Source organism: Trichoderma harzianum (assembly GCF_003025095.1).
Source record: "Trichoderma harzianum CBS 226.95 unplaced genomic scaffold M431scaffold_3, whole genome shotgun sequence".
In the NCBI taxonomy this organism is placed as follows: Eukaryota; Fungi; Ascomycota; class Sordariomycetes; order Hypocreales; family Hypocreaceae; genus Trichoderma; species Trichoderma harzianum.
In genome coordinates this window covers 709,011-733,622 of record NW_020209251.1, presented here as the reverse complement: position 1 = coordinate 733,622, position 24,612 = coordinate 709,011, and the positions used below count along the sequence as shown (strand labels likewise).

At 52.4% G+C, this 24,612-nt stretch overlaps 9 protein-coding genes across 9 annotated transcripts; 5 read left to right on the top strand and 4 right to left on the bottom strand.

The window, feature by feature from the left end:
- Positions 1–3,078: 3,078 nt before the first annotated feature.
- M431DRAFT_79786 (hypothetical protein) lies at positions 3,079–3,396 on the top strand (the record flags this gene model as incomplete). Its single annotated transcript, XM_024922860.1, has 1 exon — positions 3,079–3,396. One exon carries the CDS (start codon positions 3,079–3,081, stop codon positions 3,394–3,396), a length of 318 nt encoding a protein of 105 aa, XP_024777181.1.
- Positions 3,397–5,612: 2,216 nt separating this feature from the next.
- On the top strand, positions 5,613–7,307 carry M431DRAFT_342536 (hypothetical protein). The gene is made up of 2 exons (XM_024914423.1): positions 5,613–6,946; positions 6,997–7,307. Exon 1 carries the CDS (start codon positions 5,830–5,832, stop codon positions 6,826–6,828), a length of 999 nt encoding a protein of 332 aa, XP_024777180.1. The 5' UTR covers positions 5,613–5,829; the 3' UTR covers positions 6,829–6,946; positions 6,997–7,307.
- Positions 7,308–8,986: 1,679 nt separating this feature from the next.
- Positions 8,987–9,758, top strand: M431DRAFT_2614 (hypothetical protein; the record flags this gene model as incomplete). The annotated part of the gene is made up of 2 exons (XM_024913873.1): positions 8,987–9,206; positions 9,274–9,758. 2 exons carry the CDS (start codon positions 8,987–8,989, stop codon positions 9,756–9,758), a joined length of 705 nt encoding a protein of 234 aa, XP_024777179.1.
- A 353-nt stretch (positions 9,759–10,111) lies between these two features.
- Positions 10,112–11,386, bottom strand: M431DRAFT_79084 (hypothetical protein; the record flags this gene model as incomplete). Its single annotated transcript, XM_024922776.1, has 1 exon — positions 10,112–11,386. The coding sequence occupies one exon, from the start codon at positions 11,384–11,386 to the stop codon at positions 10,112–10,114; it is 1,275 nt and encodes a 424-aa protein (XP_024777178.1).
- Positions 11,387–13,169: 1,783 nt separating this feature from the next.
- M431DRAFT_342436 (hypothetical protein) lies at positions 13,170–15,646 on the top strand. The gene is made up of 4 exons (XM_024914421.1): positions 13,170–14,068; positions 14,188–14,688; positions 14,757–15,230; positions 15,301–15,646. The coding sequence occupies exons 1-4, from the start codon at positions 13,467–13,469 to the stop codon at positions 15,605–15,607; spliced, it is 1,884 nt and encodes a 627-aa protein (XP_024777177.1). The 5' UTR covers positions 13,170–13,466; the 3' UTR covers positions 15,608–15,646.
- A 561-nt stretch (positions 15,647–16,207) lies between these two features.
- Positions 16,208–17,232, bottom strand: M431DRAFT_505071 (hypothetical protein). The gene has a single exon (XM_024918572.1). The coding sequence runs from the start codon at positions 17,112–17,114 to the stop codon at positions 16,398–16,400; it is 717 nt and encodes a 238-aa protein (XP_024777176.1). The 5' UTR covers positions 17,115–17,232; the 3' UTR covers positions 16,208–16,397.
- A 169-nt stretch (positions 17,233–17,401) lies between these two features.
- M431DRAFT_2610 (hypothetical protein) lies at positions 17,402–18,828 on the bottom strand (the record flags this gene model as incomplete). Its single annotated transcript, XM_024913869.1, has 3 exons — positions 17,402–18,013; positions 18,074–18,566; positions 18,623–18,828. 3 exons carry the CDS (start codon positions 18,826–18,828, stop codon positions 17,402–17,404), a joined length of 1,311 nt encoding a protein of 436 aa, XP_024777175.1.
- Positions 18,829–19,382: 554 nt separating this feature from the next.
- M431DRAFT_342369 (hypothetical protein) lies at positions 19,383–21,405 on the top strand. Its single transcript, XM_024914420.1, has 2 exons — positions 19,383–19,511; positions 19,617–21,405. The coding sequence occupies exons 1-2, from the start codon at positions 19,484–19,486 to the stop codon at positions 21,242–21,244; spliced, it is 1,656 nt and encodes a 551-aa protein (XP_024777174.1). The 5' UTR covers positions 19,383–19,483; the 3' UTR covers positions 21,245–21,405.
- A 160-nt stretch (positions 21,406–21,565) lies between these two features.
- M431DRAFT_79669 (hypothetical protein) lies at positions 21,566–24,588 on the bottom strand (the record flags this gene model as incomplete). The annotated part of the gene is made up of 2 exons (XM_024922852.1): positions 21,566–24,330; positions 24,393–24,588. The coding sequence occupies 2 exons, from the start codon at positions 24,586–24,588 to the stop codon at positions 21,566–21,568; spliced, it is 2,961 nt and encodes a 986-aa protein (XP_024777173.1).
- Between the last annotated feature and the right edge of the window lie 24 nt (positions 24,589–24,612).

The window sequence follows — 24,612 nt, the reverse complement described above, 5'->3', positions numbered from 1 at the left end:
AGTGTGAGCAACCAAAGCCAGGCCCGTGGTCAATGTACTCACTTTGCTGTACAGCCAATGTACACTCCAGCGAGTCTCGGATGTACGAGAATGTACGATGTACATACGCGCGCGCACAAGAGCTCCACTCAGACACATTGGTACGAACTGTTGAGGCAGATTGGCAGGGCGGCGTGTGATGATGTGCAGGCCATTTTTTATGCCCAACCATCGGCTTGCATGCCACTCGCTGCATGGCTCGGGAATGGCAACAAAAGCAGGTTGGGCAGACATCCTGTCTCGTCTGCGCTAATGGCTGTAACTGACCCAAAACAAAGACCGACATTCATTAGATCGAAGCAGGTACCTACAAGGCTGCAAGCCGTGCTACCAGTACTCCAGCAGTCGATATTCCATGGATAGACTCACAAGGTACCTGACCTAGCCACCAGCAAAACGCCAGGGCGTTTATGTAGCGCCTTGACCGCCAGGTCCAAGTACGAGTTCTGGCACGGAGTCCGGAGAGCCTACGGGGTTCAGGGTCGTTTGGTAGTGCCCTGTAGTCGTCGACCTGCAGAATCGCCAACGCCAATCCCGGAGTGCTGATTGGGCCTCCCAGCCCAGCCCAGCGCTTCTGGATCAACTTTGCCCGCACAAGGCGAGAGAAAAAGCAAAAAGGTGTCGAGGCGTTGGGAAAGGCTGAAACCGGCTGGACGTATCGAAATTCAACCTTCATTTCAAGGCGACCAGTGGCATCACAGGGGCTGGTCCCGAGCGGCAGTACTTGGTGCATGGAGCGAGCTAAATCGCGTCCTCCCTGCTTCTGCTCCCGCTTCCCATGATCTCCTATTCTTATCGCTCGGCTGGCGTGGTTGTTAGCGAGGGAAAATAGGAAACTTGGCGAGCTACTGGAAACGAACGCGCTGACCAGGCCAGGCCAGGCTCGTTGATGTCAGCCCAGGCCAGGTAGCAGATCTTCCCTCGGTTCAAGTGCTGGCTGATTCTGATTCTGAGACGCTGTCAGCGCATTTCCGATCCTCTGCTGCGCACTGACGCCGGGCAGGAGCTAGAGCTAGCACTACAGACTTGTGCTAGTCGTCCGAGTCTCGTAGCTAAACAGCGACAGGCCGTGGAGCCCGTCTAAAATTGGAGTAATCTCCATGCTTGGTATGTCTCTCTCCTGGGAGCAACATGAACCCAAGCTCTGGGTACGTGTGCCGCCAGGACTTCAGAACAGGGGCCGGGTCTGGACTTGTTGATCCCGGGCCGCGTTTCATTTTCATTTCTCATACCTGTAGTATTCAGTGCGGCGTCATGCACACAAACGCAAAAGAAGGTGGAATAATACACCGAGAAGCACAGGATAATTCAGGTCCATGCCTTGCAGCCACTCCGGCACATCCCTCCTTCAGGCCCATCAAATCGTGGGTGGGACCACTCCAGCACATGGGCGGCAAACAGGGGCTGGTTATTTGGGAAACTCATCCTCGTACATGTAAACGCTGCCTCTGGGGGCCGTGGCTGCGGATTTTGCGGGCTGAATAATACCACCAGCCTCTCACAGGAGCAACTGTTCGCTCGAGACGGCTCATTCCGGATGGTGCGGTGGGCTAGTTCTGTCGTCATGTGTTCTGAAAGAAACAGATTTCTTCGTACGGGGTCGCACATGCATACGTGCTAACGAGCTAGTAGCAGAAAAATAACGAGGCTTGCATCCCAAGGGTCGGCTATGCTTGTCGCCAGTAGTCGCTGAGGGAAAAGAAATTTGGAGAGATTCAGAATTAGCCGGCCGAGATTCTCCTTCGCTTCCTCCGGCGGTCGGCCGTGAAAACTGGGGGAGCCAAGGCGCGAGTCGCGCGTCTGCTGCAAATTCATCATCTCGACAGCCTCTCTTTCGCTGCCAGGACAAGAGCAGCTGTCCAGTTGAGTCACAGCATGATGGGCATCTCGATTATGATTGACGGGATAGCACAGGCGATGCAGAAAGGACAGAAATCGCCTTGCCACTGGTCTTTTGGCTGCATAAGGCCCACCGTCTCAGAGCATTGATAGGCCTTGCAGTGCCTGTAATCCTGCAAAGGCACCGCCTGCTTGTGCGTGTGAGTACTCCGTACTGTACCAGCTCGTACGTGTAAGTCGAGTTGTGTCCTCGCAGGGTGCTTGCCCTGGGCGTTAGCAAGACTCATCGGCCGCTTGTTGACTTGTCCACTTGTAGACCTGTAGACTTGCAGACTTGTCGCTTTTGGTGGACACCTGAGGGATTTCTCTCCGCATTCCCCATCGCCCAAGCCGTGACGGAGATTTTTTTTTTTTTTTTTTTCGTGGCTAATGTTGAGTAGACTGACCGGTGTACGGGCAGGTTAAAGACTGGGGAGCAAGCGTGCACCGTACGTTCCTTGTGAGCGCTACGAGCACTAGACCTCACGTAGGTTAGGACGCATGTAGATGCAGAGACCCCTTGTCTATGCACCGCTGATTGATCCAGAGCAAGGGAAACAAGCAGGCCGGCAGAAAAAGAGTGTGGCAGGAACCGGACAATCTAGGCGGTTGATGGCTTGGCTGGGTTGTGGTCGCTCATCAGACTACCTCTGGTAGTGGCAGCCCACGATGGCAGCGTCGTGCTCGGTGGCAGCGATGTTGATGGCCTCGGCCTTTGGTCTTTTCTGTCCTGCTCTATGCTGCGAGTAGAAGGTCAGCAACGCCATGCGCTCTGCTGGGTCCCTCAACTCCGATTCCTTAGTAATGGGATTCTACAAGACGAGTGTTCCGAGCCGTGCGGACCACAGAGCGCCCTCGTATTGGTACGCAAGCAGTTTTCTTCTGCAAGAGATGCCTACCGTCCGGGCCACCCAAGGGATCCGACAGCTCCGTTCAACGTGCGAGGGCTTGTCGATCAGGGCTCAACTTGAACAAGCACCGCCACGAGAAGGTGATGGATGAAGCGTCGATGAGACCAGACCAGCATTTCTCACAAGACGCCGCGCCGGCGCCGATTCCCACTTCAGCATGCAGTGCAGACAGGGTCTCTGGACCTTATCCACGACGAACATTTGCTGGCGCTATTACCAATGCCTCTGCACAAGCACCAGGAGAAAAAACATGGCGCCTAACCGGGTTCGCTCCGTGACTCGCAGATATACCTCGTTCGAGAACGGGCATGGCCCCGTGCCAGGGACTTGGCGGACTGGTGGACCCAGCCCATTCCCTTTTGACAAGAATGTGCAGTTCAGTGACGACGGCCTGGAGACGATGCTGGAGACGTGTTGGAGGCACGCCTGGCTCGCCCGTTCCGGCCACCCCTTCAATTTTGCTTTGCGTCACATCCCATCAGACGACCAGTCGCCAAAGGTGCCTGCATGTGAGTCGTCATTCCGGCCACAAGGGCGAGCGAGCATCTGCAATTTGCAGTCACCATAGCTGGTACGGACGGTCATTGTGTATCGCACTCGTACCCTCATCATTTGTCGTAGCATCGAGTAGAGTAGCTCAAACAGTGGTTCTTTGTTTGCAAGATTGCAATTTTGACGGGACCCATTCACCTCTAGCCTTGGTGGTGAATAGGGGCAGAAAAAAAAAAAAAAAAACTACTACGTGTACTAGCAGAGGACAGCTGTCGTGGAAAGAAAGAAGCAGAAAATTTCTAAAAAAACATCGTGCCACTTCTCCTCCCATCAAGTCGCGGTCCCAACAGTCCCGGACAGGCAGGCATCGAAGTGGCAACTGCGTTAACGCCCCTCGTGCACCGGAAGCAGTCCACTGTGGAAAGGCTTCAGGAGGCACCAAAGGCCCTCCCAGCGCCTGGCACGTACGAGTAAAACCTCCAAGCCTCCCCAGCCATCCATCCTGTGTACGAGCACAGGTACGGAGTTACTCGTTCCTCCAAGTCAGTCATGGGGGGGTGCAAGTTGCAGGGTGCGTGCTTGAATGAGTGAGAATTGAAGTACGAAGTGCGAGGTGCGAGTACGTACCTGGAGGAGGCGAGGCACGCTGATGTATTTGCGGAGCAGCCCTGGGCCAATCAGGCGGCGTACATTTGCTCTGGCGTCCCTTGTTCGCAAAATTATCCAGAGCCGCGCTATCCCCATTTGACGCATCAGAGTATGGAGAAGTATAGCCGGCCAAGTACCGTCCCAGCCTCTCTGCGGTGTGGCGGTACTTGGCTTTGGCGGGCTTTCTGGCGCCTGCACTGCGACCCCCATTCCGCTAGGCTCCTAGTAGTTGTCCCGTCAGTGGCTGTTGCTGGCCCCACCCATCCGGGGCAAAAAAAAAGAAAAGGAAAAAAAGAAAAAAGAACCAGACGAGACAAGTCGACGTACTCGTACCGGAGTGCCGCCCACAAGTCAGAGGACCCCTGCCACAGCCCAAGTTAGGTACCGCGCCCAAGTACCCGTACCGTACCACGAGACAGGTCTAGGTACTACAGGCACTCGTACAATGCGGTAAAGAACCTTGGGCGGATTGGCAGGTGAGAGAAAAACTGGAAAAAAACACTGGCCCAGGTACCTCGCCGCCTGCATGGTGTCCACCACCGCCTTGGTACCTCCCGCCTAGCCCATAGTGCCTACCACCTAGTGCCTACTGCTCTGCTACCCACTGTCCCACCGCCCATGCCCTAACGCTGTTGTCGCTGCAACGTACTTGTGCCGCCCGTAGCCTTCATCATCTCCAGCCCGCGCTCTTCTTCTTGCGCTCCCACACCTCAACCTCTTCTTTCATATTTTCTTCTTCAACCCTTTTCCCTCCCTCTTCCCTCCTCCACCGAATTCCGAATCCGCCGATTTCACGACAAGTCTCGTCGCGAACTTCTCATCGTTCGTCGACGTCTGGATTCAGGTTTCTCGCGTGAGCCTACTCCTTTTGTTTACCTCTCAGCTCGCTGCTGTGCAGGTAGCTTCTTTTGTGTTCCCACGGCTTGTTCTGCAGTGGCCGCTATCTCGTCGGTCACGTCTACTTCCGTTCGACGTTCACATCTTTGGAGGGTTTTTAAAAGCTCCTTCCGGGACCTCTCTATCGCATAGAGGTTAGTAGATTTGCGTTGCGTTTTCGATTGTTGTCGCCGTTATGCCTCTCGACGTCCCGCGTACTCTCGCCCCGACACCAACGATTTGTCTTGACATATATCCTCGCTCTTGCTACCTACCTACCAATACCATCGATCGATGACCGCTCGACATCTCCTCATAGGAGTTGATTATTGATAATTGGGCCATTTGTCTTTTTGCCAGTGGCGAAATCCGATCGATGTGTAATGCCCTATGACCCTTGGTCCGATACTTCCATCCATTTACACTTTCGATTCATCCGATTTCACTTTTTCTCTTATTTACTTGCGCGTCGGCTTGTCTTATACTTTTACATCGTCTCTTATATAATAGACGTGTCTGGTGCTAACAGTTTATTCAGAAAGCTTTTCCATCCCACCTTTGCATCCTTTCTCCCATCTTTTCCTCGGTCTCGCTTCTCGCTTGCGTAAACGCCCATCTTTGGACTCGACGTTTCGCGAACTCTGTACCTTGGACGGCCATATTCTTTGACCGACTACTCCGTTGCGATATCATTTTGTTACGTCTTTTTCCATTTTCAAATCTCTTCCAACAGATTTCACATCGTCGTACCTCACGGCATTACGATATACAACGTTAAATGGCTCTTGCATCCCAGTAGAGCCCAGTCGATACCTTTTCTTTTTCCCTTTCCTCGCGCCGCTTCGTCGTCATCTTCGCTTTCTTGTTACGAGACCCCATACAAGACAGCCGTGCACCGTCGCGAGCTGTTTTCGTCTCTGACAAGAATACATCATCCGACAAAGGTCATTTCGATCTTCGTCGGACCTCCTCCTCAACCGTCATCATGCCCGGAGGCGTTTGTGCCGTCCTCGATTATGAGGTCGACATGATGGCTGAGTATGTCGCCGAGATGGCTACTCGCGTTGTTACCCCCGAGGCTAGCGTCACCTCTCCCTTCCGGAAGTTCGTGTCGCAGATCCTCACCTCCACGAGACTGCCCAGTACGACCATTCTTCTTGGAATGAACTATCTCGCCAAGAGAATCAACTCCATGAAGAGTCAGGGTCCGTACAAGGCCTCCGAGGGTCAAGTTTGGCGATTCCTCACTGTTTCGCTCCTCCTCGGCAGCAAGTTCTTGGACGACAACACCTTTCAGAACCGATCCTGGTCTGAGGTTAGCGGTATTCCCGTCTCTGAGCTCAACACTCTGGAGTATGATTGGCTTCAGGCCATGAACTGGCGCCTCTACGTCAACCTTGATGAGAGCAAGGACTATCAGGCCTGGCTTGACAACTGGCGTGAGTGGCAGCAGATGAAGAAGCGACGAGCCGCCCAGGCGAGCCGCGAGCGCTTGGCTGCTTTGGTCCCTGCCATCGATACCGACTTGGCCAGGTACAACAGCAACCGCTGCTCTCCTCACTCGCGCTACATTCAGGCTCAAATCGCAGAGTACGAGCGCTACCAGGCCATGAAGGCCCAGCAGCACACCTACCGCTCTCGCGAGACCACTTGGTCCAACAACCCGTGGAACGCGCCTCTTACTCCCCCGGACTCTGGCTATGGCACTCCCGAGTACGCCATGTCGGCCGCCTCTAGCAACGCTCGCTACAACGAGTGGTTCGCTCAGGCCGCAGCTCAGTACAGCAGCCGATACCCCCAGCCTCCGGCTCACAATACGTTTTACCCCAACCGTCAACCGTCGTATGCATCTCACTACCCGTACCACCACCACAGTGGTTGGGAGCACGGTGTTGCTGAGTGCGGTTGCCCGGGATGTGTCGAGCCCATGAAGCAGACGCCTTATTTCATGTCCCATGGATATGGCCAACCCGTCATGGGTTAATGTTTGAAACGATTTTCCTTTTTTCCCTTTTTTCTTCCATCTTCGGGCTTAAATAGAGCCCCATTTTATTCCCTTTTCGGTCTCGGAAAAAAACGGTGCGGATTTCGAGTTTTTAATGGCTACGAGTTTTCGCTATCTTCTCTGTTCAAGAAGACGCGTGTTTTTCAGATACCCCCGGCACGAAAAAAAGTCCTACACACGCGATCAGTTTCAGCACGTCTTTTCTACAGCCTGTTTATGATGTCACCATGGCATGACCATCACCGATACCAGGGTGCCCTGTGAACATACAGGCATTTCTTGGTGGTCATTGATGGTTTCAACTATAAACAGCATTTTTTTTTATCACGGTACATGTTCATAATGGTTTGGTTCGGCGCAGGGTGACTCTTATATCACTACAAAATGTTCCTGGTGCAAAAAGCGAGCTTGGTTCTTCCAGCAGCAAAAGGCAAATTTTGCCGTCTTTCCGTCCGTCATCGATATCGGACTCGAATTGCTGGAGGCCTTACTAGCTTGCAACAGCACTGAAAGTGAACATTGTCCACTCTTTCAAAGATTTTTCTCTCTCTCTTGATACCATACTTGATGGGATCTCTTGCGTTTGCGCGCGCTGCACATATAGACCTGGCATTGGTACCCTACATTGGTACCTCGATAGATCTGGAAATCAGTCTTAGGCACTGCCTACAATCGGAGGCTTCACTTCGAAAATAACGAGGGTTCGGGCAAAAGCTCGGCGCCCACACAAAAATTAAAGGTCTGAACCGTGTCCTCAAGGTCCCTGCTGGCTCTGCGCCCCTGTTTGCGGGTTGGTTGAGATACCAAAATATTCGCGCTGGCCACGGCGACATTGTTCATGACGCAACAAAAGCAATAAAGATTTCAAAAGTTTGGGGATAGCACATATGACACTATACTTGTTTGTTTGTGGTGGGAATGGGTGTCTGTGCAAAATGGGTATTTTACGAGGGCGCTTTCATGCATTGTCTTCAGCGGGTAAAATGGAAGATTGGACCGGCTATATTTTTTCTCTTCTCTCGCGGCGCATTTTTTATATCATTTTCAATTTTTTTACGGTCTTACACATTCCGAGGCCCTACATCGCAACCATGATACCCCCGCTGGTATCATGTCAAGCTTGGACAGCATCCTGTATGCTTTCTCGGACTCTTTCTTCTTCTTTCTATGAGATGTTAGACGCCTTGTTTTTATGGGTTGATTCTGTAGAGAGGGAAAGCCTGGTGGCGATGGCGAGGCGACGATGTTTTTTTTTGTTCGATTAATGAGTTTCTCTTCTTCCTTTCGCATGAATGCGGACAGATTTTCTGTATTCATATGATCAATTCCATATCTGTTGTCATGGAATACTGTTTGATGGCGGGCGGGTGTGATTCAAGAGTGATGCGATCACTGGTTTGAAGATGGATGGCGAAGGTTTACTCTGCAGCTCAGAGTTGTTTATTGCAGATGCAAAAATGGGCGGAAGTTTGTCTCATTCGCACGCGTTTGGGAGGCTGGGCGATGGTTGGAGAGTTGCATCATTGGAGGCTCTTTGCCCTATTATGGGCAGCAATATGAAGGCCGCGAGAAGGCTTCAGTCAAGGGCGACGCCTCTGGTGGTGATCCTCATGGCATCCCTATTGTGAGATTATAGTACAATTAAATTGATGAACAGCCCCGGCTGGACTTCATTTGTATATTTCGTGATTCTGTGCCTCTTTCAATTTCATACTTGTGCATGTGCGCTCCTTGTGTTAATTTGGACTCGCTGAAGCATTCGGTTGATTGTCGGCATTTACAACTGACAACATCGGATTGCGTCGTTCTACACACTTATGTGAGTATTTCAAACTACACTTTGCCTATGAGGTTTCGTGGCCGCCAATTGCACGTCTTGATTTCTCGATTTTCTCTGTTGACACGTCTTATACATAATTAGCCATTGGCCCTTGTAATTCTTCTAATCGTCTTGCTTTAAAACGCTACTGATCCAGCCCTTTTTACGCGTCGCCATCTCTCCAAACTTGTCAACCGCTCACAAACTGAGCCAGCCTTTCTTATAGTACTCCTCGTACACTGCTATTGGCGGCTTCTCAATCTCATTCAATCTCGTTTCTTCCAAGGCTGGTTATATTTACTCTTTGCCGCACAAATCATGTCTAGTCGATTCGTTTCCGGCGGGACGATAAGCGGCGAAGGGTCAAAGGACGAGGCCGTCGCCGCTACGTCGAGAGAGCCGCTGGCGAAGAAGAGCGTGGAATGGGAGACTGTGCAGCATGAGCTTGATGAGGAGAGGAAGCGGAGGGAGCACGCGAGGGCGGAGTTGGCGGAGGGGGGGCAGCAGAGCTTGTATGATATTTTGCAGGCGAATAAAGGTTTGTAACACTTACTCTCTTCCCTGCTTCTTTTTCTTTTTTTGTACTGATTGGGTATTGAGGATAGCGGCGAAGCAGGCTGCGTTTGAGGAGCAGAATAAGCTGAAGAATCAGTTCCGGGCGCTGGATGATGACGAGATTGAGTTTTTGGATGAGGTGAGGGCGAAGGAGAAAGCTGAGGAGGAGAGGGCGAGGAGGGAGGTTGAGGAAGGGCTGAAGGCGTTTCGGGAGAGGCAGAAGAGCACCGGCGGCAGCGGCGGCGAGACTTCCGGGACGGTGAAGGAGGGTGGTGGAGGGGAGGAGGAGGAGGAGTGGGTTGTTGGTGGGAGGAAGAGGAAGAGGCATGAGAGGGAGGTGTTGGGGGTGAAGAAGAAGGCTGTTGCTGGTAGTGATAGAGAGAGTGGGAAGGATGAGGCTGTGGGAGTTGATAAGGGTGAGGGTGATAATGGGAAGAAGAAGGGTGAGAGTGAGGGTGAGAAGGAGAAAGAGAAGGAGAAGAAGGCGAGCTTGGGGCTGGTGGCATATGATTCGGACAGCGACGATGACGAATGACACAGTGAGAGGAGAAGCGTGGACGAGGCTCGACTCGGAAGAGGAGAACTGTAAGTGTGGTGGTTGCGAATTAATACAGCTGCAAAGCTAGATAATGTGTATATACGCCCTCTATCATAACCAATCCATTCATTCACCCATCCATAGCTCGCTCTCGGTCGTTTTTGTGAGTGGGTTTTTGTCCAATAACCAATTAATAGTTCACTCCACGCATACATACAGTAGTCATACAATCACATGCCCCGTTGATACAAGAATAATAAAACATGACTCTTCCCATCCGTCATGTACACATCATATCGTTGAAACCCTCCTCTTTTCAGGATTATTTTTTGTTTTCAAACACCATCGCTTCAATCATCATCCAAGTTTCCCACATTAGGGCCTCTGGGCTTGCTGGCGAAAGAGCTGGCGCCCCAGTGATACAAGCTCCTCAGGCTGCGCTTGATCCAGCCCTCAATCTCTGCCTCCGGAACGACAATCTTCTGCGCGCGAGCCTCGTCCTCAGGCTGAATCTCGAAGCGGCGCATTCGTTCCACGATACGTGAGTCGACTACCAGAGGCGAGGCCCAGATCTTCTCCTTGGGCGGCTCGGCGGCCTTTTTGGCCTTTTCCGCCTCGTCGACAGGCTCGGGCTCGTCCTTCCAGACAAACTTGGGCCAGTCGTCTTCTTCCTGCTTCAAGACGAGCTGCTGCTCGTACTGGCCATCGACCTCGCGCCAGTCTCGCGCGGCGGCGAAACACACTGCGGCGACCTCTCGGCCAATGTCATCTGCCAGGTGACGGCGGGTCAGGAAGCGGCCAAGACGGACAAAGGTATGACGGAAGCCGAGGCGGTGGGGGAAAGCGATGGGACTAGAGGGGGAGAACTCGGCGGGGATGCTGGCCGGGAGGGCTGCGGAGGGATAGTCGTCGGGGGAGTTGTGAGGGCGAGGCTGCGGTGGTCGCTTGTCCTTGTCCTTCTTTTCTTCTTCTTCCGGCTTCTTATCCTCGGGCTTCTTGTCACCGTCGCCTTCTGTGGATGGGGTTTCGGGTTCGGGTTTGTCTTCGAAAGTTTCGACGACTGGCAATGGCGGTGCATCGAGGGGACCGAGCCATCCCTCGTGTAGTCCTCGAACATACTCTTTCCAAGTGTGTCGACCAATGACGATATCGCCCTTGATGCCTTCGTACTCTGGTAGCCCAATCTTCTTCCTTTGCTGTTCCACAATGGCTTCATCTGTTTGCGGCAACTCTTCGCCTGGCCGCTCGGTGGCCTTCCTAGATCTCCTAATCTTCTCGGCCACAGCCGCTCGCACGTCGCCCTGCTGCCGGCCCTGAACAAACTCCCAGTCGAGGCCCGATGCCGCTAGAATAGGCTTGACATATTCGATGAAGTGATCTTGAGCAGTGCGTAGGCCGTTTCCAGGAGGGGCTTCCAGGTAAACGGTAAGTTTGCGGGGCAGCTGGCTCGAATTGGGGAGCAGCTCTTTGGAGAGGGGCGCAACAGCTCGGCGCCATTTCGCTGTCGCGCGATTCTTTTCGCGCTTGTCGTAGATGATTGCGCCAGCAATGGACGAAGAGACGGCCCAGAAGATGAGCCAATTGCGGGAGGGGAGCTTGCGAGGGAGGGCCGGGAGACCCATCATCTTGAAGACGGGATTGCGCGGACGAGGAGGTTTTGAAGCGCCTGAGCCCGAGGCTGGCGGGGTCGAGGGATTGGGATTGGCTTCGGCCATGGTGAAGTGTGTGCGGCCTTGTTTGTGTGCTATCCTTGAATGAAATAATGGAAAAAGAGGGAAAAGAAATGGTGGCCTATGTATGCTTTTGCATTGCTTGCGGGCGAGCTACGTTGAGCAGCTATCGATGAGTTATGCTGTCATGAGGTTGGAAAAAAATCGGATGCGATAAGAATGCGGGACACGATAAGGGCCCCCGATCTGCCGCCAAAATCCGCAGACTTCTTGTGCATCTGTACTTGGCCATGGTGAAAGCAATAATTCTACATTTTCCCCACCTATAATTGAAGAAAATTTGCCTATAATAATTGATACTTTATAATAACCTTATTTGTATTATTCTTGGCTATTGCCATTGGGATTTGGGGAAATGCGCAGTTGATTGCAGACTATGTCTCCATGATCAGCAGGCAAAGGCAAGTTCTACGTGCATGTGCTATGTTTGGTGTTAAAATTACCTGCAATAGGTACTATAATCATCGTGACTATTTCGTCAAAATGCCTTGTATGAAAGATTTCCGTTGGGGTGATAGAGAAATGAGCATATAACACTTGAGATGCAGTAATTTGATAATTTCGCCTTTGTAACATGAATTATTGAGGTGAAGGATGCCTTGTCCACAGGAGAACAGGGGTCTGCCGTCGCTCACCGGGACGACAAGTCGGCTTATTTAAACGGACCCTGCAGGAGACGGTACGGGGGCTTTATATCCTGTTCGCTTTTACATACACCTGCTACTGCGGTGCATAGAGCGTGTATTGGGGCGGGGCCTGAATTCACCATGAGAACATCCTATGTTTCAAGGATTGACTGATTGTGTAGATGTTAGTGTTGCAGGTCAACCTGAGATCTAGTCAATGCTACGGAGTACTTGACTAGGAGATGGACTGTCAGGGATCCAACAACTAATACTCCTGGCATGTGAATTTAGATCTCCAAGCACAGCAGAGATAAGACGGATGGGTAATATATTCCGTACAAGACGGAACGGCTGGACCCCTGAGATGGAAACGGCACAAGTGCCGGTGGGGAACACGGTCGATGGGACAGAAGGGCTAGCAAAGGCTGTACGGAGTAATGTATTGCAATGTGTTGTTGATATAGGGACGTAGCTAAAACTAATGTACTCATTTCCAATTGAAGATGTCAACTGTCATAACCAATACTGACCACATATAGAGTCAATAAGAGTTAAAATTGGCATTTGATCTAAAATGCTTGGCGGTGTTGCTGCCGCTCTCTACCCATCTCACACAAGCCGGGCTTGTTTACACCAATCAATCCCTTTCTATCCAAGTGTTCAAGGCTTCTCGAACAAATTTTATAATTTACTTCTATTCAACATTGAGTGAAGCCTTTTTGTCTACCGGCTCAAGCACCCATTCAGAGAAATAATAGCACGGGAGCACCAGAAACTAAGATAGTCTAGTGGCAGCTCAGTCGAGCATCAAACGTGTCTAGGCCCCGACCAGAACAATTTAGCGGCCTACCAACCGCTGTGCCCAGCAGCAAGCCCCCTGGAACCTGGAGGATACCTGGGCTTATTGCCACCTGTGACGCGCCCACGCCCATCTGGCGCACCGCAGGCAGGTACCTCTCGAGTATTCATCACCCCGCCCATTGTCTCTGGCGCATCTACTAGTACCTAGCAGTTTGAGGTCTGGTTGACCGCCCCCCATTTTCCCCTTGAGCCCAAAAGCCAAAGCCAAACCATCGTCAAAGGGTCTTGACTGGAGCTTCTTCAAACTGCAAAGACGCCAACTCCAAAGCTCAGGCCCCAATCAGCGGCCAGGTCCTTGCCTTGCTCCTCTAAAAACTGGGCCAGCCCGCCTTGCGCTGCAGCGGAGCAACTCTCGCTTCGAATTGGCCAGTCAGGGCTCCATCTCCAGCGTCTCTCCCCCTTTCCGACGAGACGACCCCTCAGGCCGTCAGGCTCGCATACAGCTGATTATTACCTGAGATCGATTGTCTTGTCTTATCGGCGTGGATATGGATTCCAATCGTCTGCACTTGAACTTTGACAACCAACGGCCGGCTGCCAACGATCGGACCTTTCCAACGACTCCTTCAACCTTTCCTCAGCCCGTCTTCCAGGGCCAGTCTGGCAGCATGCAGTCCTCCCAGCAGCAGTACGGCGCCGGCTACCCTCCCCAGCAGGGCTACTTTCAGCAGAACCAGTATGGCCAGCAGCAGTATCCTGGCCAGGCCGTCACCAGCGACTATCCCAACGCCGGCTATCCCCCGCAGTCTGGCGCGCCCGGCACCAACGACCCAAACACTGGTTTGGCTCACCAGTTCTCCCACCAGAACCTAGGCGGCGGTGCCGCGAGGGGAGGTCAATATGCTGGTCGAGGACCGTCGTCAGGCCGTCCACGAACTGCTGGCGGCTCGGGGCAGCAGGCCAGCTATGGCAACTACGCGCCTCCTTTGCCCAACTCGGGCGTTGTCTCGTCGCCCGAATTCCAGCCCATCCCCGAAAGGAACCCTGATAAATACGGCACAAATGCCAACAGCAACCAGAAGAAGTGTTCACAGCTAGCTGCGGATTTCTTCAAAGACAGCGTCAAGCGAGCTCGCGAGCGTAATCAAAGGTACGATCGACAGTTGCGAATATCCATCATCACACGGCTTTTTCTAAGCCTAAACCAACCCCCTTATCATTCTGTATCAATAATCCATCGAGTTACTAACATGTGAAACACAACAACAGACAGAATGAGTTGGAGCAGAAGCTGCAAGACCCCCAACAGAGCTCAACTAGAAGGGAGCAGCTGTGGTCGACCGCTGGCCGGAAGGAAGGCCAATACCTGCGATTCTTGCGTACAAAGGACAAGCCCGAAAACTACAACACTGTCAAGATCATCGGAAAGGGTGCTTTCGGTGAGGTCAAGTTGGTGCAGAAGAAGGGAGACGGCAAGGTCTACGCCATGAAGTCTCTGATCAAGACTGAAATGTTCAAGAAGGACCAGCTGGCCCACGTCCGCTCAGAACGTGATATCCTGGCCGAGTCTGACAGCCCCTGGGTCGTCAAGCTCTACACCACCTTCCAAGACGCGTACTTCCTCTACATGCTCATGGAGTTTTTGCCGGGTGGAGATTTGATGACTATGCTCATCAAGTATGAAATCTTCTCAGAAGACATTACGCGATTCTACATTGCTGAGATTGTCTTGGCCATTGAGGCCGTCCACAAGCTTGGCTTTATCCACCGGTATGTTTTGATTGTTGCATTCCTAGACACCAACGCGAGTTTAACGACTGACTTTTGGTGGAAAATAGTGATATCAAGCCCGACAACATCCTGTTGGACCGTGGCGGTCACGTCAAGCTGACTGACTTTGGTCTCTCCACGGGATTCCACCGTCTGCACGATAACAACTACTACCAGCAGCTTCTGCAAGGTCGCTCCAACCGCCCGCGTGACCGGACTTCAGTTGCCATAGACCAGATTAACCTCACAGTCAGCAACCGATCTCAGATTAATGACTGGAGACGATCTAGACGGTTGATGGCTTACTCCACCGTCGGAACGCCAGACTACATCGCCCCCGAGATCTTCACAGGCCATGGCTACACCTTTGACTGCGATTGGTGGTCACTGGGTACCATCATGTTCGAGTGCTTGGTGGGCTGGCCGCCTTTCTGCGCTGAAGACAGCCACGATACTTACCGCAAGATTGTCAACTGGAGACAAACTCTGTACTTCCCTGATGACATTACGCTGGGTGCCGAGGCCGAGAACTTGATTCGAAGGTACGATATCCCTGGAAGATATATCTTGCTTTTTGGGAGTTCTTGACAGCTAACCTTATCTACTTTATAGCATGGTCTGCAACACTGAGAATCGACTCGGACGGGGAGGTGCTCATGAAATCAAGAGCCACGCATTCTTCCGTGGAGTCGACTTTGACAGTCTGCGCCGCATCCGCGCTCCTTTCGAGCCTCGGCTGACGTCCAACATCGATACCACTTACTTCCCCACAGATGAAATTGACCAGACTGACAACGCGACTCTGCTCAAGGCCCAGGCCATCCAAAACCGCAACGGCCAGGCACCTGAGGAGTCTCCCGAGATGAGCCTTCCTTTCATCGGCTACACCTTCAAGCGGTTCGATAACAACTTCCGATAGAAGGTTTTTGTTGTTCCAGAAGATGAAGCGGGCATATGCAGTAGAGATTTTGAATTCGAAGCGAATTAGAGCTGCGATTAGATGATGGAGACGTTGACATTTGGAAGGGGAAAGGGGGGGTCTATGCTTAATCGGCTGGCCAAGATACGAGGAGCAATCTGCATCAGAACCAAAATGGTACATTGTCGTTTATTGAAATGCATTATACTGGGCATGGAAAAATCGTGCTTGACATCCCCTTGTTCATATTGCTGAAAGATGCTTTTCATTTTTCTCATACGCATGCGTTAGTCTAAGACCGTGGATATATCAGTTGCGAAAGAAACTTTATTGGTATTGCAATAGTATATGATTTGAAATAGGTGATATGTGAAAGGCCCCCGATCCAAACTCCGATTTAGTAAATATATACATGTTTGGGTCATTATTCTAACCCAACATTCGTAACCTTGATTGTGCTCAAGATGCCTAATTTTAACGTTTGTGCTGTTATGCCCTCGCTCATTCTAAGGCGAATTCAACTGTTGAGCCAAACAGCTAATTACAAGTCAGCCAAAAGAGCACGCTGGTATTGAGCCAACGGACAGCCTCTTACCCCATGAGTTGTAATCTCGTTGTGTGCTAAGTATCCCACCGCGTTCGCGCTGTGAGCGCCACCAAGGACGGGGCTGTACAAAGGTCTTTCCGTCCTTCTTGGGTATCAAAAGCCGTCGCTCTGGCGATCATCAGACAACATCTCTACGAAGCCCGATGATGATTATCTTCTGTCCCTCCTCCCTTGTCAAGCAATTCATCTCCTGGCCGTCAAACCAGGAGCAGCATTGAAGCGCTCCTCACGCTCCGTCATGAACATGACTTGAATCCAATACTCCTTTGAGTCCGGGTCCCAGAAGCAAAACTGCTTATCCTCTCGCTTATCCAGCTCTCGCGCAGGAATCTTGAACCCCACACTCTCGTACGGCTCGGCGGCAACAACCAAATACTGAAAATTTTTGTCGGGCTCTTCGGCGCGCTGCGTAAAAGCGTTCATGACCTGCCACTTGGGCGCCAGCTCAGGCGTAGCATCGGGATACTGCAGCTGAAAGAGCAAACCCTGCTGTCGCGTCACAGGGTCACGAATCTTTGTAATCTTGTAACCCGGGCGGCCAATCTTGACAATATTACGACGCGCGTTGAGGCCGGCGGCGACGCTGGCGGGCAGCCCCGTGGCAGGGTCGATGTTCTGCTTGCCCTCCTTCTGCTCGCGGGCGGCGCGGCGGGCGAGGTTGGTCTGGTGTTTCTTCCCCTGGGTGTGGGCGAGGTAGGAGCCGTCGTTTTGGTGGACGGTCAGGCAGAGGCGACACTCGAAGGAGCCGACGTGGTTCTTGAAGAAGTAGGGGTCCTTGTCGAGGTCGATTGTCTCGAGGGCGAGCTTGCGGAGGCGTTCGCGGCGGTCGGCGTTGGTGGCGGAGTGCGAGGCGACACCGCCGCCGCCGAATTTGGAGCCTGCGCGGTTTTGGTAGTCCATTGAGACGGGCTATGGGGGATTCTGAGATATGCGGTGGTTTGGTAGTGGGAGTTGGGATCAAAAAATAAAGAAGAAAAAAGAGTTTGTAGGCGCGTGTGATGCAGAGCTACGAGAATCGATGGCAAAAGTTACAAGGTGTACAAGGCTGAGGATAAAAGTGGATTATGTAACTGGAGAAGGCTAACCAATCAGGGAACATGTGTGATGCCACACTGATAACCAGGAGTACTTAAACAATCTACCTATTTGAACCAGCTACTACATATTTTTGCTGAGCTTTCATCGCTTCAAATCGCCAATATGTCGTTATGCTTTGACACAAACGCCTTCACAGCATCTACAAATCTGTCCAGCTCCGACTGCGGCGTCTCCAGGATCAGCGCAATGAAGCCCCTGCGAGTAACCCAGAACCGCTGCTCCAGCATCTCAAACCAAAACAGCTCCTTGAGCACCTCGTTTTCTTGAACATCGTCTCCACTAGCAATCTCATTCACTTCTACATCTCCTTCGATGAAATGAGAGCACAGGATAGACCCAATTCCAGTGAAGGTCATCCTTGTGCCTTTAACTGCCTCCTGAAGCCTGGATAGAAACGCCGAGCCCATCTCGGTAAACTTTTCCGCTACGTCGGCAGTGTAAATCTTGCTGAGACCCGCGTAGCCAGCATGTGTCACGAGCGTGTTGTTGTTGAAGGTGCCAGAATGCGAGATCGAGGTGGCGAGTCTCGGATCGAAGGCTGCCATGATGTCGGCTCTTCCGCCCAGGGCGCCAAAAGCGAGGCCACCGCCGAGATACTTGCCAAACGTCTTGAGATCAGGCTTGATTCCTCGCAGGCCTGCATAGCCAGAAGCTGATATTCTAGAAGTCATGACCTCGTCGAGGATGAACACCACGCCGGCCTATATGAGATGTGAGTGAGCATAAGTGCTGAATAAGTAGGTGAAATTTCTGTGTCTCACCTTTGTAGCAGCGTCTTGGATGCCAGTCAGGAACTCTGGAGTTCCAAGAATACACCCTCCGTTTCCTTGCATCCCTTCCAACAGGACAGCGGCCACTCCCTCACTCTGAATTGCCTTGGTGGCAGCATCGACATCATTGTACTTGACGATGATCCAATCGTTTGGGTCAACATTATTAGGCGCTGGCTTCCCGTCTTTGAAGCCAAGCACTCCTCCATGGTAGCCTCGGTTAAACACGACGACCTTTCTTTTGTTTGTGAACTTCCTCGCAGCGGCCAGAGCATGGAGATTGGCTTCAGTGCCGGAGTTGGTGAAGCGCACTCGTTCAAGTCCAAAGCGCTGGCACATTTCCCGAGCAAACAATTGCTCTTGAGATGTCGTTGCGCCAACATTCATGCCCACGGTCTTGAGGACATTGCTCACGGCATCGAGAATCACAGGGTTAGAGTGGCCATAGAGCGCTGCCGTGAATTCGCATGTAAGATCTGTGTAGCTGCAGAAACCTGAGTTAATAAGATAAGAAGCCGGAATATGATCATGTCAACCTACGTATTCCCATCCTCAGATGTGAGTTGATAACCTTGGCCAGACTTCATGCAGATGGGGAAGGGATCGGTATGAAGCACCGTCCTGGTATTGCCTCCAGGGAATGATTTGGTGGCTTGTTCGTGGAATGCCTTGGATTTGGCATTTTGGGTTACGTAGCGGGCCTTGGCTTCAGAAAGGGCCAGGGAAAGCGTGTTGACCGAACCCATTGTTTCTTGTTGGTGTACGATGTGAACTTTGGAACTCAGTCGGCGTGCAAAGTATGGCAACACAGATAACTGCGTGGTGTACACAAGTACGAGAGGGGATCAACATGCATCAATACCACGCCCTCTTATATATGCTGCAGTCCATCTTTCAAATTGGCTGCATTTCTCGCCTTCAAGTGGGGGTTTCTCACTATAAGCCATACCAGCATCAATCTTTTGGGCACGACATCAAGAATCCAGGACTAGCATCTCGCATCTCGGGTTTGACTGCCTCACCCGAGATCGGGGTGGGCATCAAAGGGCCGTTAGGTCGATTTGCTCGCAGAAAAAGGCAACCCACGTCGAACATCCGCCTAATTGGGCTCTTCGCATTGCGGAGAAGTGCTAATCCTACGCTGCATGTATCTTTCCATGATGAAATACGACAAAGGGTACTTCGGTCTATTACTTGAGAGAAAAGCTTACTAACATTTGCAGACGCTGCTCTAAGAATTTATCTGCAAAACCAGATGGGGCCGATAGCAGGGCGGTGTGGAGCGCCGCCGGCAGAATTGATATCCCACTTAATTTTTTTTTCTTAGCATGGCAACCACAGTTAGAGGCACGCCGCAAGTCGTTATCAAGAGAAATCTACGATTGACAACGACAAATCACAATGGCAGGCTCAATTAACAAGCCCAAGAGTATGTTATGATCCAGAGCAGCAATCCCTCAACCCAAAACCCAGATTCACTCTCAAACCTGGGCTGCCCCATCACCTTTCCTTTGCCTGCTAACCCATGGCGCAGAACCAAAGTCCAAGCGGACAACAACCCGCCTTCGCAACAAGATCCAAAAGGCCTCCGCCGCCAAGCAGAGAAAGGATCGCAAGTTCGCCAAGAAGAACCCAGAATGGCGATCCAAGCTGAAGAAGGACCCCGGAATCCCCAACCTGTTCCCCTACAAGGAGAAGATTCTGGAGGAGATTGAGCAGAAGCGCGCAAAGAAGGCCGAGGAGGCTCAGAGGAGAAAAGAGCTGGCCAAGGCTGCCAAGACGGGCGGCGCTGAGAGCAAGGACGAGGATGCCATGGACGATGTCGACGAGGCTGGTGACGACCAGATGGATGAGGACGGCGACTTGGACGAGGATATTGATGAGTCTAACCCCATGGCTGCGCTGATTGCCAGTGCTCGTGCTGCTGCGGAAAAGTACGACAAGTCTCTTGCCGCCAGCGACGACGACATGGATGACGACGAGGAGGAGGAGAGCGACAGCGATGCTTCTGATGATGGCGCACATGTTTCCATTGGCCAGGCTTCGTCAAGAAAGACCTTTGACAAGGTCTTCAAGCAGGTCGTCGAGGAAGCCGACGTCGTGCTGTACGTCCTCGACGCCCGCGACCCAGAGGGCACCCGCTCGCGCGAGGTCGAGCGCAGCGTCATGGCCGCCGCCTCAGGGGGCAAGCGCCTCATCCTCATTCTCAACAAGGTCGACCTGATCCCGCCCAAGGTCCTGCGCGACTGGCTCGTCCACCTGCGCCGGTACTTCCCCACGCTTCCCGTGCGGGCGTCGCACGCCGCTGCGAATGCGCATGTGTTTAGCCACCGTGACTTGACTGTGCAGAGCACCTCGGCCGCCCTGTTCAAGGCCCTCAAGAGCTACGCTGCCAGCCGCGATCTGAAGCGTGCCGTCTCCGTCGGCGTCATCGGCTACCCCAACGTCGGTAAGAGCTCCATCATAAACGCCCTCCTCAGCAGATTGAGCGGCAAGGGCAGCAACAACGCAAAGGCCTGCCCTGCTGGTGCTGAGGCCGGCGTCACCACGAGCATCCGCAAGGTAAAGATTGACAGCAAGCTCACGCTGCTCGACTCCCCCGGTGTCGTCTTTCCCTCGTCCTCGTCCCTCCAGTCCGGAGGCCTCGTCGCCATCAAGAACGCCACCGAGGCACACGCCCACCTCGTCCTCCTCAACGCCGTGCCCCCCAAGCAGATTGACGACCCCATCCCCGCCGTCAGCCTCCTTCTCCGTCGTCTCTCCACTACCCCCGACCTGTTGCAGAAGCTCACCGCCGTGTACGACATCCCCGCGCTTCTGCCCAACAGCACCGATGGCGACATCACCACCGACTTCCTCGTCCAAGTCGCCCGCAAGCGTGGAAGGATCGGCCGCGGAGGCATCCCCAACATCAACGCCGCCGCCATGACCGTTGTCACCGACTGGCGTGACGGCCGTATCCAGGGCTGGGTCGAGGCCCCCGTCCTGGCCGTTGAGTCCGCCAACGGCGCTGCCACCAAGTCTACCATCAAGAACGCCGGCGAGGAAGATGTCATGGCTGACCAGAAGGAGATTGTCACCGAGTGGGCGGCCGAGTTCAAGCTCGACGGCCTGTGGGGTGACAATGGCAATGGGGCTGAAGATGATGCCATGGAGCAGTAAAAGAAGCTCGGCTCCAAAGGAAACTCTCATGATTGCAAATGCGGTTGGAATTTCTATCATATAATTTTTTCTCATAACGAGTTTGGCGTTGTAGGCTGGTTTGGTCAAAAATAAAACGGACTTGGGCCGGATGTACACGTTTAGATATGTCAAAATACATATAGATGTACACGTCTTTTTCAAACAAAAGAAGGATTTCCCTAGGATGCAAGCCTCTCAATCCTTTTTCCTCTTTATTCTCACTCTAGTCTCTAACATTCGTGAAATGTCCTCTCAAAATATTATATCTCGTTAAAATATCATGCCGTAGTCCACTTGTCTTCAAGCACTGACCAACTCCATCTTGACGCCCCTCTTACCCGTCCTCTCATCCTTATCATCATGGACTCTAACCACAACCTTTTGGAAAAGCTCTACCTTAACAGCCTTATCGCCCGTCGTCGTCAACGTATACGTCTCAGCGTCATACTCGCTCTCAGGCTCAGGATCAGCCAAATCACGCAGCCGAATCAAACCCTCAATACCGAACCGCGGCACCAGGACCACGAATCCGTTGCTAAAAATCTTCATGACAAAGGCCTCCTCCTCAGCAACCTTGCCCTTCAGAGCCTGACCGACATAATAAGCAATGCTAGCTCGGCCGGCCATCTGGGCGTTGCGATGGCGGACGTTGATGTTCTTGCACACTGCCTCGAGGCGACCACGGCTACGGACAGAAGGATGAACAGCCTCGTAGCCGATGGCGGCGGCAAGTTGTCTATGCGCGAGAAGATCTGCATATCGACGAATAGGGGAAGTAAAGTGCGTGTAAATCTCAGAAGCGAGACCGTAGTGGCGGAACTCGGGGTATGACTGCGTTCCGGAACAGAAGTACTCGGCGCTCATCATGCACCGCGTGGCCATGATACGGACAAGCGTGTTGAAGAATGGATCCTTTTCATCGACACACTTGTCTAGGGAGTCGGCCAACGCCTTGCTGGAGTCGGTGCGCAGCTCCAAGCCACGTTTGATACGCAGCTGATCGGCCAACTCGTCGAAATTGGTCTTAGGAGGAGCGCCGTGGCGACGCAGGATGGCAGTTTGAGGAAACGCCTCGTAAATCTTGGCGGCAACACTGACGTTAGCGAACAACATGAACTCCTCTACAAGAGAGTTGGTGTCGAGAAGTTCCTTCGTCTTGACATCAATGGGGTCCGAGGATTCTGACTCCATGTGCACCTTGATCTCTGGAGAAGACAGGCTCAGGGCACCGGCATCCATACGCTTCTTCTTGAGCTTCTTCGACAGCATGAGCAGCATTCGCATGCCCTTTGTGAGGTCATCCTGCTGCGACTCATCGTCAATTCGAAGCTGTGCTTGTTCGTAGCTGAATGCCTCGCGAGACTTGATAACAGACTTTGTAAAACGGACGTTTACAACGTCAGCATTCTCATCAACTTCCCAAATGACTGTAAACGCAAAGCGCTCAACATAGGGCTTGAGAGAGCAGAGATCGGTGCCGAGCAGCATAGGAAGCATGTCTATGCGCTTGTCAACCAGGTAAACCGTGGTGCCACGAATGCTTGCTTCCGTGTCCATTGCATTTGCAGGCTTAACAAAGTGCGATACGTCCGCAATGTGGACGCCGACCTCGTAGTTACCGTTGGGTAATAGCCTGGCGTGAAGAGCATCGTCAATATCTTGACAGCCGGGAGGATCAATACTGCAGATGAGGAGATCGCGAAGGTCCTCTCTGTCTCTCCAGCCTGGATCCTCCTTGCTCTCGGGCACCCTCCAGTTATGGCCCTCTTTCGGGAGACAGTCAAGCACCGTTTTAGGGAAAGGTCGGTACTGGACGTCCCATTCCAGGAGTAGTGCCTCTGTCTCGGCTGCCTTGGTCTCAAGCTCTCCAAGGGAACGAACCAAATGCCCCACGGGATGTCTTGAGTCTCTGTCCCAAGAATCAACAGTGACCAACAGTCTCTTCCCCAAGAGCTCAGAGACTTGACGAGTGCGGAGGCGGATCTTGGGAATCTTCTTATCCATGGGGATGAGGAAGACGCTATCGAGTCTGCGACCTTGTGATGGGCCCTTGCTGGCCGTTGAGGGATCGATGTGACCGACGTACTGTCTCCAGTTACGCTTCACCACGCCCACAACCTTGGCTGTTGGTTGTAGCTGGCCCTCCCCTGATGCCTTTTGCGTCCTCTTCACCTCCTCCTGAAGTGCCTTCCGCTCCTTATCCGACACAAAATCCTGACGCTCTTCTGTGTCCGCATTTTCGTTCTTTGTGATTGTGTCCTCCTCGATAATCTTTGTTGATGGTGACTTCCATTGGTCTTGTGGAAGAAGCTCGACGACAACAACATCGCCATCAATAGATCGGTTGATGTTCTCGCGGCCGAGGATAAGCAGAGGCTTCGGGAAAGCAGGCACTTTGATTGACCCTTCGAGGTAATTATACGGTGACACGTTGAAGATTCCCTGATGCAGCAAGCCTGCCTTGACTCCCGTCATCATTCTTGAGGAGGTATAGTACTCTGGGTAAAGGGGCTGCTGGGAAGCCTGCTTGAATCCACCTTGGGCTTGAGTTTGTGACTCGGCAATCATGTCGAGCAGCCTGTCGCCATCTTCTAGTTCGCTGACATAGTCCGCTAGCGAAGACGCGTGCAGGCCTTGCGCCTTCGCTTTCCTCAAATTATCCCGGTCATCGCTCAGCATGACAACCGCCGGGATTTGTACCGCCTTGGTTAATGCCAAGTGCTCTCCATACCACTTGACAGCCTGTCGAACCGCACGGTCATTTCTGTCATTGACAGTTTCATTGGCTTCGCGATTGATATACGTCTCCAGTCGGAACTCGTTAAAGAAAACGTAGAACCTCTTGTCCTCGCTCTTTGTCAGTCCAACAAGGCGGTTGTAGAGCGGCAATGAGCGGTTCTTAAGCTCCTCCAGAACAGTCTGCAAGATAATAACGTCGTAAAACGATGAGCTCTGCTCAAACAAGTCCATGGCGTTTAGCAGCGCGTTTGTATCTGGAACTAGGTAGTGGCCCTGAGGATACGACTTTGTACCAGCCGGTCTGGCCGACAGGACAAAGGGTAGAGCTATCACAAGCTGTTAGTCTCATCTCCCGTCTTCAGAACTTGAGATAGAAGAAAAGAAATACCTTCATTCACTGCATTTCTGGGTGCCTGGCTCAGGCACGCCCTGCACAGGTTCGATGAGCATGGTATATCCGTTCTCAGATAGACCTCGCGAACAATCTTCTGGACCTTTCCACTGCGTGTCGACCTGACATAGACCTTGTTGGAGATGTTCTGAGCCAGTTGGTCAGACCCCTGAGGTCTCTTTAAGCTCGTCATGATGGCTGTCTCTTTGGGTGTCTT